Source organism: Penicillium arizonense (genome assembly GCF_001773325.1).
Source record: "Penicillium arizonense strain CBS 141311 chromosome Unknown PENARI_contig010, whole genome shotgun sequence".
In the NCBI taxonomy this organism is placed as follows: Eukaryota; Fungi; Ascomycota; class Eurotiomycetes; order Eurotiales; family Aspergillaceae; genus Penicillium; species Penicillium arizonense.
The window spans coordinates 518,278-535,049 of NW_019173287.1; the positions used below are offsets into that span (position 1 = coordinate 518,278).

Below are 16,772 nucleotides of genomic sequence, written 5' to 3' on the forward strand. Positions count from 1 at the left end.
CACGTTGATTAGTTTCCCTCACTCGCTATGTTTGCTTCGGGGCATTTTACATGACGGGATGGGACCCCGGCATGTGAATTTTATATGAAAACGCCATATCTCTGTGCCCCTTCTTCTATCCAGTCCACCCAGTGTAGGAGGCTTCTTCTCTTACCCAACGCTCTTGACCGTTACTTTTCAAGATCATTCAGGGTTCAGTGGTAGGGCTAGAGTTGGCTGGGTAAGGATAAGATTGATGATACGAATTGGCGGGAGGATCAATAGTCCGACTGGACAACTACCACCGAACTAATTCATAGATACACTGAATGCACACAACCTCTCTTTATCCATCTGTACGCTTACGTGGCAATCGCTTCCACGCAGGTTCTCAATAACAATCGAGGGAACTCCGCAATATCCCAGTTGATATCCCGAAACGCTTCATTGACATAGAGGTAGACTGAGAGGGGGACGAATACTGGCTAATCGAGCTCTTTGATAACTCTAACCCTAATCAAATTAAGGCCGGGGGCTGTCTGTCCATTGAAACAGTCTCGAACAATGCGGACATTTTCCTCATTAGTCTCGTAAAGCTCCAGATCGAACTTGCGTATCACGGTTCCCACTGCTGAGTATAGCCACGAATAGGCCATACTAGAATAGGTCAAAACAAACCCTCTCACGAAGGGGGAGTGTACTTACTATGGGCCCAAACAGCTTGAATTTCCCTTAGCGAAAGGGACGAGATATTTATCCAGTAGGTGAACTTCATTAGGAGAGGTCATCCAACGCTCAGGGAGGAATTCCATCGGCCGAGGAAAGATTCCATTATCTCGTAGGATGAAGTGGTTGGACATGCTGACAGCAGTCTATAAACACGTTGTATGGCGCATTAATAAATGACCAAGATTCAGGTATCTTGAGAAGGGATACCAAGAACTGAAAACACATACCCCGGGCAGAAGGCTCCATTCTTTGTAATGTAAGGTCTCCTCCGGTGCTATACGTGGAAGTCTCGTTGTCACCACAGCAGAAATTCGCAATCCCTCTTTTATCACGGCACTCTAATATAGCTGTTAGTACGATATAAGAAAAACAAAGAACTAATTAACATTTCTTACGAGATAGGGTAGATGTTCCAATTTGTTCCAGTCTGCATTAGACACAGGAACAGGAAAAGCATCATTCAACTCAGCTTTGAGCTTTTGATGTATATCCGGGCTCCGAAGAATATGGAACATAGTGATTGCCATTACTTGGGATGGCGCGTCGGTCCCAGCCACCATGATGAAAGTCATTTCCTGTGCCAGGCGCTCAAAGTCTTTTTCCTCCTTTGGTGCTTTATCACTGGCAAGTATAGTGGAGAGCATCGATTTCCGTGATCCGTTAAAGAGGCATCCGTCTGGGTTATCGTACACAGCTTTAACACTTTGACGAATTTGCTGGTACATGATCAGTATTATTCCCATGTTGATAGTCGAATGTAGCTCCATAGCCATACCATTTCTGCTTGAAAGGCCCATGAGGATGTGGGATATATCCGACTGGCAACTGAGGGCAGCGTGCGCGCTAAGGGGAGAAGCCATGGGAAATGTCTAACGAGCACCAACATCTCGAAGACACTATTGATCTTTCGCTTCCAGTCATCTGTTATGTCTGGTGACTTTAGGGACCCAAAAGACTGTGCGGAACCAAATATATATGTAGAAAGCGTGTCTGCGGCAAAACAGGCAAAGAGAGATTGCAATTCTAGGGCATCTCCTGTGCCGACTTTCTTGGATAGATGATAGCAAACCATACTCATCTTGGAGCTGACGACAGGCCCAAGATCTGAAATCGCACGTTTTGTAAAGAAGGGGTTTAATGTGGTCCTCCGCTTGCGATGAATGCTATATTGCGCAGTTGAGAAGGTTGACCGGGGCAATCCAATGTAGACAAACCAAGGCAATTTGTCTCTCTTCCTTGACTTTCCAACATAGAGGGTATCGTAAAAGTCGGGATCTCGGATATGTACCTCCGTAGGATTGATTCGGACGACAGGCCCATATTTGCTATGTAGGCGTTCAATCTCCCACATTAGCTGCCCCCCTTTCACGACATCAAAATATATCTCATAAAAACTGGTTGCGGCTGCTAAGAGTGGACCTGGGAGTCCAGCGAGTGGAGAGAAGAATAGGCGATAGGTAACCTTTATTCCCTCGTACACAAGTAGTGTACACGCTAACAAGATAAGGGTCTCGGCCATGTTCATTATGAGTGGCACGTTTCATGTAAATGAGATTTAGAAGTAAGCCGAATGTTTTCACTTTGAGGTATTCTTATCTCACAGAACCAAGCGGAAGTATCAGGCACCTCTTTATAGGCGATAAAAAAATAGACTCAGGGAGATCTGATTTGGCAGACCCATAGGCTTCGCATTGATACAAAAACGGTATGTTCACAGAGCTTGACGTTACAACACATAGGTCAAACGCAACTAAATATGCACATCGACATTCTAAGCGTGATATCCGACCTAAGTTGAAAGGAAGACGCAGATCACTTCAACTGGTTCATAGCCTCACCAAGCTTGAATCTTTCTACGATTTAGAAGAAAAGAAACCCACTAAATCCATTTTTGGACGATAAAACGGGAATGGTGTAAATTGACGTGAATTGATTTAAAGTCCACAAAAAGTCCGTGTATTAAATGCTTATATAAATGATCTCAGATGGTTGACAATTGGGAGCATTTACGATGGTGTGTACACCGTGGATGTTGTGTAACTAAATAACGTCACTTTAAGGATATTTTTGCATACTCGTGAGCCATGAGAAACCAGAAGGGGGCTAAATGTGATCTGACGTAAGTCGTCGATCTTGTCGTGCCAACCCGTGGTGCCGGCGCTACGCTGTTAACTCCGATTAAAGCTAAGTCTTGAATAGAAGAAATAAGGACATAAAGTCATTTGAGTCAAGCACGACTGCAATAAAGTGGAATCCAGCTCCAAATAAATAGGGAGAAAACAAACAAAGCAAAAGGGATGGAAGAGGTGATGAGTAAAATATCCCTCGTACCTTGCCGTTGATCGCTTCTCGGCAAGTACAGAAAATCTAAGATCCTTGGCTATCCACAGGTATTTACACAGCCTCCATATGCTCTCCCTGTCCAGACTCTCCTTTCTTTGCGTCGGACACTGATTTGTTCCGATATACCAAGTCATCTTCGATCTCGATGTACCGCTCTGGACGTGCAAGAGACACAGCCTCCGGGTTGTTGTGAATAAACACCGATTGGTTGTCTCGGAAGAACAAATCAATATCCTCTAGCTGTCGGTTCGCCGTCTCAGGATAGAAAAAGTAGATAGTCGGCACAAATACCAAATTGAGTACGGTCCAGATGATGTAAAACCTCCAACGAAGATTTTGGATTCCGATGGGAGTGATCTCGACAACCAAAAAGTTGATCGCCCAGTTTGTTGCCGTACCCAAGCTGGCTCCTTTCGTTCGCATGCTGAGCGAATTGAGCTCCACAGGCAACAGCCACGGGATGCCTTGGAATCCGCAGCCAAAGAAGATATAGTAGAGGAAGAAGAAGGCGATTGAAGCAGAGGCCACCTCCTTTGAGTTAGCATATCCTTCTTTTTCATTGAATCGCAGGAGGACAGTGATAAGAAGATAGCAGAGACCCTGGCCTAAAGCACAAATCATAAACAGGCGTCTTCGGCCCCATCTTTCGATGTTTGCAATACCCACGGTACCTGCAATGAGATATGATATAGAATTACAGGCTGCGAGCAGCCTGGCCAGCGTCTCCGATAGTCCGACAGATTGTATAAGCACGGTGGGAAGATAATAACTGATTGGGTCGTCAGTATATGTTGCGAACGACTCTCAATGGGTATATGCGCCACCTACCTAGTCACGTTGATACCAGCCCCCTGTTGCATAAACTGTGCGCCAGCACCCAAGATCATCCGGCGAATAGCACACGTGCCACCCTCTTTAGTTCTGCCGCGTAAAAGGTCCCACCAGGACACGGCATGCTGGCGTTCATATTGAACAGCAGCCACAATTTCAGTGTATTGGGTGATGACATATGGTTCATCAATGTTTTTATCCTCTAGATCGGCGATGATGACCTGGGCCTCTTCGGAACGGTCATGGGCGATGAGCCAACGAGGTGATTCAGGCAACCAGGGAACGGTTGCGTAAAGGATAAAAATGAAAATGAACTGAAATGCTAAGGGGAAGCGCCAGGCAACAGGTCCGGGGAGGAAGGAGAACGCAAAGGTTATCCAGTTAGAGAGAGAGAACCCTGCTATGTTGAGAGTGAGTTCGATGACAATCAACTTGCCACGCCATTTAGCCTGGCTGGTTTCTCCCTGCCACACAGGGGCAGTTGAAGTATTGATTCCGTTGCCCAGACCAGCAATGATGCGGCCTACGATCATTTGGGGGACTCCGTAGGCTGTTATTTGGAGGAGGGCGCCCACGGACATGATGGTTGTTCCATATACAACAGACTTTTTCCGACCCCACTTCTCGCCCCAAATCATGGACATTATGGCACCGAAGAGACAGCCGATATCGTAGATAGCAGTGACAGTACCAAGGAGGGTGGCGTTGTCATTGAGGTTTAGGGTATCGAGGAAGTCTTTGGTCACAACAACACCGGCTAAAGGGTCAGCATCACGAATTCAGAAAAGGTTCATAGGGGAAAGGTACCAAATACACCCTGATCGTAGCCAAACAGCATCATGTCAGTGGCACAAGCGACAGTGACCCAGAAGGTCAGCCATCCACCGCGTAAGCCAAAGTAAGGTTGAGTTGGTTTAAATTTGCTGAACATAATGGAAAGCAGTAATGGGAAGCACAATCAGGCCGTGAGGGACGATGGGAACCTTCCATCCTTTAAGTAGAATAACTTAACCCTTTAACTTAACCAAAAAGTTAGCAACATAGGTACGCTCTTGCATGACGAAATCCTAAGACGTAGTAGCGGTGATATTCAAGAATCATTTCCCTACTTGTCCTAGCTGCAGTGCCCCAGGAATCTCCACAAGAAAGCTTGACCCACTGTACCAAGGGGTATCCGGAGAATGGAGAAAATAAAGTTGGAGTGGCGGCTTCCCAGAGACTAAAGAAGCATGTAACCAGGGACGTATCAACTCGGGATTGGCCAGTAAAGCGTGGCAAGTTAGACCCTGAACCAAGAACAATTTGGAGGCGAGTCGACTCCAGAGTAGAAGGCAAGGTCAAGTTTCAAGGTCCATTTTTTGATGGCTGATGTACTTGGGAACGAGAATTACTCTGTACTAGACAGAGTTCCCAAGACTCGCTTTCAATGACTGTCAACAACGCTCCATTGGTCTGACCGTTTATAGGCATTGGGTACATATAGGATCATTGCTTAATCTGGGGTTCTGGGGTCCCGCATCATAACGTTGGTCCCTAGTATGAATAACCCGCGTTGCGTCATCGGGCGCCACTGCCCGTTAAGAGTATACCATAAACCCCACCACCTTTTTAGAGTTAACTTGTATCAACCAATCATATGCTATAAGTTTCCGCGACGAAACACCGAGACCAATTTAATTCGCTGTGCATTCCCGTACATACCGAATATAACTCACCGAGAAATCAATGTAGCCCGAGCACGGTCCGAGACACGCGATATCTATCAACCCTCCCGGTTTTTCGTGCTCCGGCCCGCTTGATCGGCCGAGGGATTTAGTGGCCGTGCCTACAGCCACCCGATGGGTGCCAACCCTCTTGCCCTGGCTTTGCCAGTTGTGTTTAGTTCGGTCAATTATTTCATCGGTGTTGGGTAGATCTATCCCAGGACGGGCACTTGAGCGAGTTGGGACGGAATATGCAATGCAATATGACGCTTGTGGACGCGGCAGAACAAATTATTCAGAATAAAAACGAGTTGATCGACGCCCTGCGCCAAATTACTTAGCCCCGTAAAATCTGCTCAACGTGTGCCCTAGGAGCAGAATGCCTTGATTATAGGGCATGCGCCCCATAAACACACTTGCCTAATTTACATGGGACTCATGTATGGTATTTGTTTCTCCAGGATCATGCACACTTTTGAACTTCATAGCCATCCTCCACAAAGACGAGCATTCTGATATAACTTACCAAGATGGCCATTGGGAATAACCATCCAGCCAAAGCAATTGCTTTGGCAATTCCCAAAGACGCCGGTCTGAGAAGCATACAAATAGAGATATTCGTGTATCCAATTTGACTAGCATTATAACACGCACTGAGTGAGTGGCACTGACCAGCCAGTGGTTGTATCGCTTGACTTGAACATTAAACGTTCGATATACAAGGGCTAGCTAGCCTCGCTACCATCTCGCTAGTGCATACCAAGACGCTGTCTCGATTTATATATCGCAGGTTACAATTGGATGGATTGGATCGGAGTGAGAGGTCGGTTCGAGTGATGGTGGACTTGATGGAGCTTGACGCGACGATATTGCATCTTAATGCGATTAGTCCGCATTATGCTTTTTACAAGGCACTTGTGTGGCTGGCTTTTGTTATTGGTGCTGAAGCCAAGCTTTTGAAGCGGAGGGTTGCTATTCCGGAGATTTTTGGGCAATTTAAGGGTGGTTTAGAGGGCTGGAAATGTTAGTTATGCTCTTAAGGGGTTTGAGGGAGATTTGGGTTAGGGGCAACGAGGAGCTGTGGTGTAAGCCTTGGATGTTTGTTTAAAGATGATGATGTGTACAGTTTAAGTAGGTGGTACTGGATATATTACTATACTATTTGAGTATAGAATTCACATGGAAACGGATTTGCAGGTATTGCAGGTCCAGTGCATTGCATTAAAGTACATAGCTCTGGGAGAGCGATAAGATAGATTTGATACAGCCAAAAAGACAGGAAAACGCCACGAACCAATGCAGAAAACAAGCTGGGAAAATCAAAAAAGCAGCACTGGCTTCGTTCTCTGTGTCAACGAAGTCAATGCCGTAGTGACAGGGGTATCATTTCATATTCATTCCGGACATTCAATGGAAACAACTCCAAAAGAAAAGCAGGGTGCTTTCTCGGTCTTGTTGTATTGTGTTCGCCTTGTGCGCCGAAATCAGGTGTTGTAAATCGCTGCCGAGAACGCCTTGAAAGATGATGGACGAGGTATGTGATTTGAGGGAGGTGAGGAGGATGGATTGCAGGTGTGCAGAATCGGTCAAGGACAGAGCCAAAACCCATGTTCCAATGCCAATTCACGAGACCGATAGGGCTGGTATTGGTGGTTACGTATATGTCGAGATTCGGTGATCAAAGCAGTAGTGAACCTGTAGCTTTATCCAGTGGAGTGAAGTCGCCATGAAGCCCTCCATTCATGAGCTCAGCGACAATCTTCCTGCGAAGAAGCTGAGTATGGCCTGCTCCGAAGGCAGTTGGCTCAACACCAATAGAGATCGCCTTGGCGTTTGTTAGGAGAAATACACCACAGTCACTCCCATTGTCTTGTTGGGAGGAGACCGATGGAAGGGTAGTCCATTCGTCCTCTTTGTATTTAGAGCCGAGCTCGCCTGCAAGCCATTCCTTGATCCTCTTCACCTGCCGAGCACCACGAGATCCTAGAGAATCGAAATATTCTATCGTGCGATCTGCTGGCCGAATAACCATCAGAGTCCAGTGACTCGACTCGTGCACTGGGATGAAGACAGTGTCAACATTGAGCAATCCTTCTCCACCAATCTTGGCCCGGTTTGCCCATCGTCGCACGCCCTGGTAACCTTTGTCGCGAAGGGTGGAATAAAAAAACGTGTTGAAGGCGTGGAAGCGTGGCTTTTCGTTCGGCTTGAGATTCCCGGTGGATTGACGAAGATAATGAACAAGTAACGGAAGGTAAGCATTGATAATTTCATCATTCAGCCAAGCCAGTGGTCGAATGCATGTGACAATGTCCCTTTGGTAGAGATCATCCCCGGCTAAAGACCTTGCGACAGCCTGGCCCTGTGCACTTTGTAACGCACGTTGTAATTTGTCGAGCCAATCCCATGAAAGGTCTCGCACTGGAGGACCACGCGGGACAACTCTTGTTGGTCGCCGAGAATCCCGTAGCCCGGCCTGCCTTTCCTTCTCGCGTTTTTCCCATTCGGCGGCGTATACTGATGCAACGCGGTTGGCGGGTATGTCCTTTCTCGTGAGGGAGAATAGTTGTACAGCTGAGACAGGTCTCCCCAGATCTAATTTTTCGAAATCTTTCGTTTGTTGTTCCCATGGATCGTCTATGAGAACGCGATCTTCTGCAGTGCGCTTTGGGATCTTCTGTGGGCGGGGCGATGGCGCCGCTCGCGAGGGTGGAGGGGTGGGTGGGTAATATTTAGATGCTCGAGGATGGAGGTGTGAACCAAGCTCTGTAGGAAGTGATGGTGATCCGAGAGAGTCTATGTCCATCGACTCCAATCCCCCAGGCGCAATGCCCTTGTCCTCAATAGTCTCGCCATGTGGATCGATTGGCGCAAGTGTCGGTGACTCGGGAGGGGTCGCTGGGAAAGCTCCCGGGATAGGCAGGCTGCTGTAATCTACATGTGTACAGTAGGTAAGTATCTGCATGCGCATCTTGGATGCATCCTGAGCTCCTCACCATCGTTATCGCCAATCGTGCGCTTTTTGGGAGCTCCGAAAGACGGTGGAGTATCAGGCGCGGGCTTCGTGGGTGTGATATAGGAAAGGCGCGACTTGAGTCGAGCCCAGCAATGCCCCATGTTGATGTGAGCCGGAGATATCTCAGCTGAGCGAAAGCGAAGTAACCTATCGTCCGATGACGCGCTTCCAGATTGCGAGGGTGGCGATTCAATGAATGTTGGAGGTTGAGCGAGGAGAGAATGAAAGATGGAAAAATGAAAGGTCACCGTCCATCATTGGGCATGACTGGAGGGATGGTCTGAGAAGCCAGAGTCGAAGACAGACACTCCAGAAGTTCATGAGAACAATATGAGCAGACGCGGTTCCCTTTCATCATTCTGCTGACTCAGCCCAATGAAACATTTCCCGAGGTCTCCAGTCTACACTTTGTTTCTTTGCTCCGTTCTCCCTATTTTCTTCTGTTTTTTGAGTATCTATTGAAGAGACCGGTGGAATTTACTATTTATAGAAGAAGCGCATTGTTCGGTTGGCTTTAATCCCGCAAGACGTCGAAACCAGCTCCAAGGACTGCAAGCATGTGCTCTTCTACTATGTGCATTCGTCGCTTTTACCTAGATGGCCTTGCTATGAAGCAATTCTCTAGAAGGAATTCATTATGGCGACGCCCAGTGCGACCGGAGTGTGGGGAACTTATAAAGGTCCTATGCAACAAACATATGCTATGAATACCACTTGCGATGCTTATATACATGGACAGGTAATGTACGTATGAGGTGACGCCTTCCAGCACAGCCCGCTGAACTGGAAGCAGTCTTGGAAGCCGTCGGAGGTGAGGAGGAGGGTATTCAAGGTAGTAATGACCCGGTTAATAATGATACATTCATACAACATGCGGAACTCCGAGTCCGATTAGGTCAAATAGTAGGGGTGCGACCTCGATAACAATCCAAGGAATACCTAGAAGCAATCGTCAGCAATTGCCGTATGAGAAGTCTTGGTGTTGGAACATACCCGCATATACAACCAGCTTGGTCACGACCTCCACATCGTAACGGACACGGGGTTTCTTAATCTGGGAGAATACCTCTTTTTCATCCCGTTGCTCGGCCTCCAGTTCTGTTTCTATCGAAAAGTCCGCCGAGGGGAAAGGTGTTGTCTCGGGGCTGACGTCGACGGCAGACGAATGGGGACTGCCTCTTCCCATCATGCCTTCGTAATCGCCCAGGGTTGTCGGCTTTCTTGACATAGTTGGCGCCCCGTTTGACTTTGTCTCTCCCTCTGCAGCTGGAGAAGCACGATTTCCAGATTGGCTCTCACGTCGACGTTTTTCCCTGTATGCCAGGGTCTCGTACGCATCAGCCTCTGACTGAGGGCCGACAGAGATGGCTCTGCGGCGAGGATGACGCATGGTAGTGATGATAGATGGAATGTCGGAGAAATTAGGGAGGACATCGCGGTCCTTAAGATTAGATGGAACAGTGGTGTATTTCCTGCAATTGTTAGAATCCCTTCACTTCAAACAAAGGTGAACTTACGAAGCAGTCGTGAAGAAACGTCGAGGGAGAAGGAGTCCAAGTTTCTCCAGGGTCCGGAAGATGGGCGGTAAAATGCGAAGCAGAGCGGGCTTCATCACAGTCCTCCAGGCAAACACGCACAGTACACCCACAACCAGACGAATAACAGTTTTGATCCATCCCACGGTGTTCAGGTCATATGGGATCGACCCAGCAGGATATCCATCCCAAATATCGGCAAAATGCCACGAGGATACGTCCACGCCAAGCATGACTCCCGCAAACGCAACACTGTCGTCAAAGCAGGGACAATCATCGGCCGGCTCAGGGTGGACGCGGACCAGAGATATGATCAAAAGCGCGAGCAGGGAGATATCCTTCAACGAAGCGGACACAATAAATTCTTCAAAGGCTGGTCCGTAGTGGAACTGGATGAGACCAATGCCCGCGCCCAAAGCACACCCAACAGTACAGTCCAGCATCCCATGCATACCGCAGTACAGACGGCCCAGAACGATCGACACGACGTACATATAGGTGACGCATTGGAGAAGGAGTGTGGCTTGCGCACTGAGAGTCGATTCAGGCGATCCAAGTAATCCCAAGGCATAGACAGCCACCGAAACAGCGTTTGTAGAATGTGTCGAGGGGAATCCGTATTCGAGGGCTGCAGAGCCGGACATCGTGATGCGCTGCAGTGGGGGAGATAGAGGCCGGGGAAGACATAGCAAGTCTTTAATAAAGCCACTCCAAAAGACACCAGATGCTAATATGTGTACGAGCCTAGAAATAGCACAAGTCAGTCTCCGGCTTGCATTTGGTTATGCGATTCCGACGAAAACACATACCCTCTACCCATGCTCGGAGACCCGCACCAGAACAGGAAGGGCAGGAAGACCATGAAGAACGTGTGGGTACCGAGGTTCGCCGTGAACGCGAAGTATGAATCGAGCGTCGGGGTGCGGACTTTCTCCTGCACCCAGGCAAGGTATGGAGTCTCATATCGAATCAGTGGGATGAGTTGCTGTCGCGGCCAATACCGCCAGAGGGGTAAACGGTTTGAGTCTATGTCGTGAACGCGCGGGGTCAGCGGCCATTTCAGATGGGAGGTAAAGAATGTGCAGTCGACAGGGTCGCATACAATGGTTGAGACTCTTTAGTCCAGCATCAGGCTGGTCCGACTCCGACTTGTGGCCCATTTTGTGTTATCTATCGGGCGGATTCCATAGATCGACAGACAGCTACCTGCCGATAGGGTTGAAATGAGGTTTAAAGGGGCCGGAGCATAAGGAGTGAATAGAAGTTGGATTGAAGCAATGGAATTCGAGGTGGACTCGGAAGTTGAGATCATCCTCCCCTGGCCATGTGTGTGTGGCTTAGTCACCGCAAATCGCCGAGGTTGATTAACTTCTTTACTTCAATGACATTATGGTCATTTATGGTCATATATGAGGCTTTGGTCCTGCGTGTATTCTCTTACTTGCTACACACTTCATGTGTGCCCTCCCAAGGTCGTACGCAATCTCTGTTATATATTGTTTCAATATATTTTCGGCCTCTAATTTGGCGTGAATGCTATTGACGAATACCATTGCCGCGATACTAACACTAATACTCAGCCCCTCCCCGCAAGGCTCGGCTGAGCTCAACTTTGTCATCTTTTATGTAAGATTCACATGTAGAAAGTAGACATCTAACTTAAACATAGAAGTACACGCAGTTGGACAACACATTAGAGGCAAAGCGCGTTATCATGGTAACCTGTGTACCTAGGTAGACCATTGCTTGACAAGACACATCATAGCAACTGAGTTTCTTTTTCAGATCCGTGAGTCCACTGTGGGATACTCTAGTCGGATTGTGGGCACGATACGAGGGAGATCACTCGCAGGATTAGCACATGCATGAGGTAGAGCCTCCTTCGCTTATACATATCTCTACATGAAATCCGGCTAGAACCTGTTTTCCTATGGTTAAGTTAATTTGAAAAAATCTTGTTGCCTATAGAACTAATCTAAGTTATAACTTAACCAAGTAACCTTGGAAGTGAGATACAATCACATGACACCCCAATCCGGTAATCTGTATATAGGCCGATCCGGTTCTGGCGAGCTGAACGGTGGGGAAATGAGGAGGCTTGAGGCGGATCCTCTCCAAGAAAAGAAACAGGATCGGAGTAGCCGTGCTTCAAAGTGACAAGATATCGAGACTTTCATGGGAAGCGGAGCCGTGGCGTCATCACGACACGGCCGTTGCCATGGCAGCTTCAGTGTAAACACGGGTCTCGCCCTGACAGACCCTCTATCGACGATCCTCATCGAGATCTTTTAGATCTGTCGTATTCTCCCTTCTCAACAACCTGAACCCCCTCAACATATCTCCCGGAAAACTTGTCAACTGTCACCTGTCAACATTCCCACACGTCAAACACGTCAATACTTCACCTGCAAACGAGGGACCACATTCCACGTATCCACCTCTCCACCATGAGTGCTATGTACGAGGACCAATACTATGCTGCTTCGCGCCGCCGCTCTCTTGCCACCCCTCCTCCATCCTTGACACCGCGTCACAGCAGAGCGCGCAGCGACAGCGTGCGAGTGAGCCACGGCACTGCCAGCACAAGCACCAGTTTCTCCAGCGGACGGATGTCCGAAGCAACAAATATCACCCAGCCGCCCTCTTTCTCCAAAAAGTTTGTAGTGGTTGGTGATGGTGGCTGTGGAAAGACCTGTCTGCTGATAAGCTATTCGCAAGGTTACTTCCCAGAGGTAAGTCCACAACAACATATATTATGCATCCCTGATATTGACGATGGTGCAGAAATATGTTCCCACGGTGTTCGAGAACTACATTACACAGACCACACATCGGGCTTCAGGGAAGACTGTCGAATTAGCACTCTGGGATACTGCTGGCCAGGAGGAATATGACCGTTTGCGCCCACTGTCGTATCCCGAGACAGATCTTCTGTTTGTGTGCTTTGCTATTGATTGCCCCGCTTCATTGGAGAACGTTGTTGATAAGGTGAGTCGCTAACTGCAATCCCTTTCTCCCAATTTATCTAACCTGTGTGTAGTGGTACCCCGAGGTTCTGCATTTCTGTCCCACAACCCCAATAATCCTTGTCGGCCTGAAGTCCGATCTGCGCACCAAGAGAACCTGCATTGAACTTCTAAAGACCCAAGGCTTGACACCAATTACGCCAGAGCAAGGTCAGAACGTGGCCCAGCGGATGGGTGCAACCTACGCCGAATGCAGTAGTAAGGAGATGCGCGGTGTGGATGAGGTTTTCTCCAAGGCCGTCGACTCGGTCATCTCAATCGAAGAACAAGGCTTCTCGACACAGCAACCAGGCCGCATCGGCCGCAAAGATCGCAGCAGTGCCATACCCTCCGGAGGAGGTCAACGCCCCGGCAAGAAAATCAAGAAGCGCACTTGCAAGATCCTGTAGATTGACTCTCCAGGAACACGGCTTGTCCCTCCACTTCCATTCTCAACCACCCTCTTATCCTTCTCTTCTCCCCTGGCCGGACCACAAGCCTGGTTGCTTCGTCGACTTGCTTGCCTGAGCATCTCTACATCTGACATGTGGTAAGCTGGACAAAGCTAGACATGATTTTCACACCCCTTGTCCGTGGGGATACGCTGTGCGGTCCCTACAATGATCTCGACTGTTTCTTTTTGCTGGAGGCTGTTTCCTTTATTCCATTGTTTCCCTGTTTGTCTTATGTTTGGCCCTTTTTTATGACCCGTGTCCACTTTTTCCAATTGATGTCTCTCATGACTCGGGTCTTTGCCGCTTTCTTTTTTGGCATGCATGGGACTGGTGTTCTGTTTATGTTATCTGATCTGTTCTGTTGGCGAAGCGAGACCTATGTGTTACCGAAACAATCCATTTGACTTATGTTTAATCCCTTCCTGAGTAGTAGAGATCGTAGATCTAGCTTGTGTTTCGTATATTGTCTTGTAAAAAGGAAATTTGAGTGCTGCGTGGTATCTAAAAGGTAAAACAAAACAGCCCGACGCCGAAGCCTATGCAGACTAAATGTAAACAATCACTGCATGACAGTCGACTCACCCTCCTCAGGCTCCTGTTTAATCTCTGACTTGATGGGTACATCGCTCTCCCCACTCACTTTCCGCTTCCCATGGCTATTCCCATTGCCATTGCTGCCCTCTTCACCCTCCTCTTCCGGCCGTCCCATAAAGTTCTCAAATTGAGACCATAGAGCTTCCACAGACCCGAATTCATTCCCAACCTAGTAATAAATCTATCAGCAGGAGATCTTCTCCGAGCAACGTGCAATCGGTCCTGGTACTCACCGCGATAACGCTCTCCAGATTCCGATTCAGACGGTTGATATTTTGAAGAACCTGCTCCATACCCTGAAACATATAACTTAGCACCACTGAAACCACCAGCTGTTGGGCCAAGAGCAAAAGCAAAAGGTCCAACCTACCACTGCAATGTCCCGGACTAATTCCTCCCGCTGCTGCTCGAAAACAGTCGGGGATGCGGCGCGTCCACCTGAGCCTGGTGTTGACTGGACCCAGGCCATATCTTCGAAAATATGAGAATAGAAGTGTAATTGGAGTATTTGTCACAGGCCAAACGAGATAGGCGCGACTGGTGCCGTCTTTGGGTATTGTCGGCAAACTTATGCCACGGGGAGACGCGACGGGTTTGAGGCGTGGGTTTGGGTCGCTGCTCACGGTAGTAGATTTGGCGAGGAGGGATGTGGATGCGACTGCGCTCGGGGTATTGGAGGTACTTTCCGATGGGAGCGGGTTGTTGTCTAAGGGTGCGCGATGGAGTTGATGTTGTCGGGGGAAGTTGTGGTGGGGCAGTGATAAGAGATTTGGATATCCGAAGTAAACATCACTGAACGGCGTATCCTACACTCATTTCTAGTACGGTTACTCTACTTTGAATCAAAATCCCGCGAATAAAGCAGTGCCTTGCATGCCAGTTTTGGTAGCATACATTTAGAGAGTAGAAGTCTACATTTAAACATACACACTTCCAAGAGGCTCGGTGTAGGAGGTAGAACGATTCTGCCACTACCCATTCTTCAAGTGGTTTCTAAAAAGGTACGGTTCCATTGCTAGGCACCTCGGAACTGAAGGTGATCGCTTAATCCACCCCAATTGGAGGACAATTACAGACTTACCGTTACTTGACAGTCTATTCATATGTGCATAGGACGAGAGTCTAGGGCTCTAGATTATGTACGTGCAAAGAACTAAAATATAAGGAATGAAACTACCAAGTAGAAGGACACCGACGCTAGCGCCGCCTTTCTTATCGAGGCTAGCAAATGAGTTAGCTAGGGCTTAGTTGTAGACTTTCTCGTCGCCATATATAAAAAGTGAAGTACAAAGCAAACCACCAAAAAAAGCACCTCCATCCCGAACCTTGCACAACAATGCCTTTATCAAACACCACACAGCTCCCTCCACAACGCGAATCCATCAAGATCTAGATGCAAAGGTACCTACCACTTCGTACAAAATTCTCATCAACCCTCGCCCAGTCCCCGGTCCAAGCCCGAAGTTCGGAATGGTCCGGCGCAGGGACGGAGACACCAAGCGAATAATAACACTTAGTACCAGAACTGCTGTGTCAGGTCTGTCTCTGTTGAGACAGACTTAACATCAATATAGATCCTAGCTTCACCGACATTCACCTTGACCCTACCCCAACGCCTGAACCTTCTTTAGCCAAATCATTTCTATTGGATCGAAATTAACCGAGGGGTTGTAGTTGTAGTACAAGTGGTCCACTCCGAGATAACCCCTCATCGCCAGGGTCCACACGTTAGATCTGTTACTTACATGCACATGTTATGTTACAAGGATTGGGAGTTGGGCAAATGGGAGTGTTCACGGCTAATTCGGGATATCCTGACTGGACAGGGGTGTGAGAGGGTTGTGAGGATTGTCTATGGGGTCCGTTTGATTTGGTATTTGTCAGGTACGGAGATGAGGAAATAATAGATAGGTGGTTATGTGGAACACGGAGAATGTAGTGTAGTTCGCTGCTTTGAGTATTGGGTATCAAAAGTAAATATGCTCAGGCTACTGAGGAGCAGCGGAGCAGCGAAACAGCAAAAGGAAAATAAGCAAGAGGTAGAAGCCAAAAGAAAAGGATGTGTAAAGTATCAACAAGAAGTGAATAATGAACACCATTCCCCAAAGTCGCGGACTCCCTTCATTTCAGCTTCTTTTTTTGGTGAGGCGATTTCATTTTCTCGATGTCCGCTGGACATCAACGCGATACTCATATGCAACTCAAATCCAATCCAACCCATTCCCAAGCTAAAAATGCCAAAGTGGGGTTTTGTCCCCAAACTTATCAATTGGACCAAAAACAGCCCTGGGCCAAACTCTTCACGTATCGCCCACTTTCACTTTCACTTTCATTTCATTTATTTCGTTATGTCGTTTGCGAACAGTCTGACACCGCACTCCTTTCTAGACTGTATAGTTCGGTTTCCAGAACCGAATCCGATACACAAATCGCACAGCGCAGTCAAGTCGTGAATATATCCGTAACTTCAATTTCGTAGCACATGGCAGAACAGAGCTCCTCCACCACGGAGATAGCTCTGTATAGGTAAGAGGCGGTGTAGCTAAGGGTTGCGACGAGGCTGCACAAGGATATTGCTCAAA

The 16,772-nt window shown here is 48.0% G+C and overlaps 6 protein-coding genes across 6 annotated transcripts; 1 reads left to right on the forward strand and 5 right to left on the reverse strand.

The window, feature by feature from the left end:
• Positions 1-486: 486 nt before the first annotated feature.
• On the reverse strand, positions 487-1,786 carry PENARI_c010G05427 (cytochrome P450; the record flags this gene model as incomplete). Its single annotated transcript, XM_022632251.1, has 6 exons — positions 487-492; positions 543-636; positions 685-851; positions 936-1,046; positions 1,104-1,424; positions 1,484-1,786. The coding sequence occupies 6 exons, from the start codon at positions 1,784-1,786 to the stop codon at positions 487-489; spliced, it is 1,002 nt and encodes a 333-aa protein (XP_022487725.1).
• A 1,316-nt stretch (positions 1,787-3,102) lies between these two features.
• PENARI_c010G01251 (sugar porter family MFS transporter) lies at positions 3,103-4,813 on the reverse strand (the record flags this gene model as incomplete). The annotated part of the gene is made up of 3 exons (XM_022632122.1): positions 3,103-3,820; positions 3,880-4,639; positions 4,690-4,813. 3 exons carry the CDS (start codon positions 4,811-4,813, stop codon positions 3,103-3,105), a joined length of 1,602 nt encoding a protein of 533 aa, XP_022487848.1.
• A 2,450-nt stretch (positions 4,814-7,263) lies between these two features.
• On the reverse strand, positions 7,264-8,702 carry PENARI_c010G02859 (SUMO protease ULP1; the record flags this gene model as incomplete). Its single annotated transcript, XM_022632169.1, has 2 exons — positions 7,264-8,519; positions 8,582-8,702. The coding sequence occupies 2 exons, from the start codon at positions 8,700-8,702 to the stop codon at positions 7,264-7,266; spliced, it is 1,377 nt and encodes a 458-aa protein (XP_022487893.1).
• Positions 8,703-9,463: 761 nt separating this feature from the next.
• PENARI_c010G09065 (phosphatase PAP2 family protein) lies at positions 9,464-11,296 on the reverse strand (the record flags this gene model as incomplete). Its single annotated transcript, XM_022632354.1, has 5 exons — positions 9,464-9,540; positions 9,595-10,073; positions 10,119-10,880; positions 10,946-11,162; positions 11,239-11,296. 5 exons carry the CDS (start codon positions 11,294-11,296, stop codon positions 9,464-9,466), a joined length of 1,593 nt encoding a protein of 530 aa, XP_022488042.1.
• Positions 11,297-12,583: 1,287 nt separating this feature from the next.
• PENARI_c010G09247 (Rho4-like protein) lies at positions 12,584-13,551 on the forward strand (the record flags this gene model as incomplete). Its single annotated transcript, XM_022632363.1, has 3 exons — positions 12,584-12,868; positions 12,921-13,124; positions 13,177-13,551. 3 exons carry the CDS (start codon positions 12,584-12,586, stop codon positions 13,549-13,551), a joined length of 864 nt encoding a protein of 287 aa, XP_022487962.1.
• A 604-nt stretch (positions 13,552-14,155) lies between these two features.
• On the reverse strand, positions 14,156-14,659 carry PENARI_c010G01884 (DASH complex subunit DAD1; the record flags this gene model as incomplete). Its single annotated transcript, XM_022632143.1, has 3 exons — positions 14,156-14,359; positions 14,424-14,486; positions 14,561-14,659. The coding sequence occupies 3 exons, from the start codon at positions 14,657-14,659 to the stop codon at positions 14,156-14,158; spliced, it is 366 nt and encodes a 121-aa protein (XP_022487891.1).
• Positions 14,660-16,772: the final 2,113 nt, after the last annotated feature.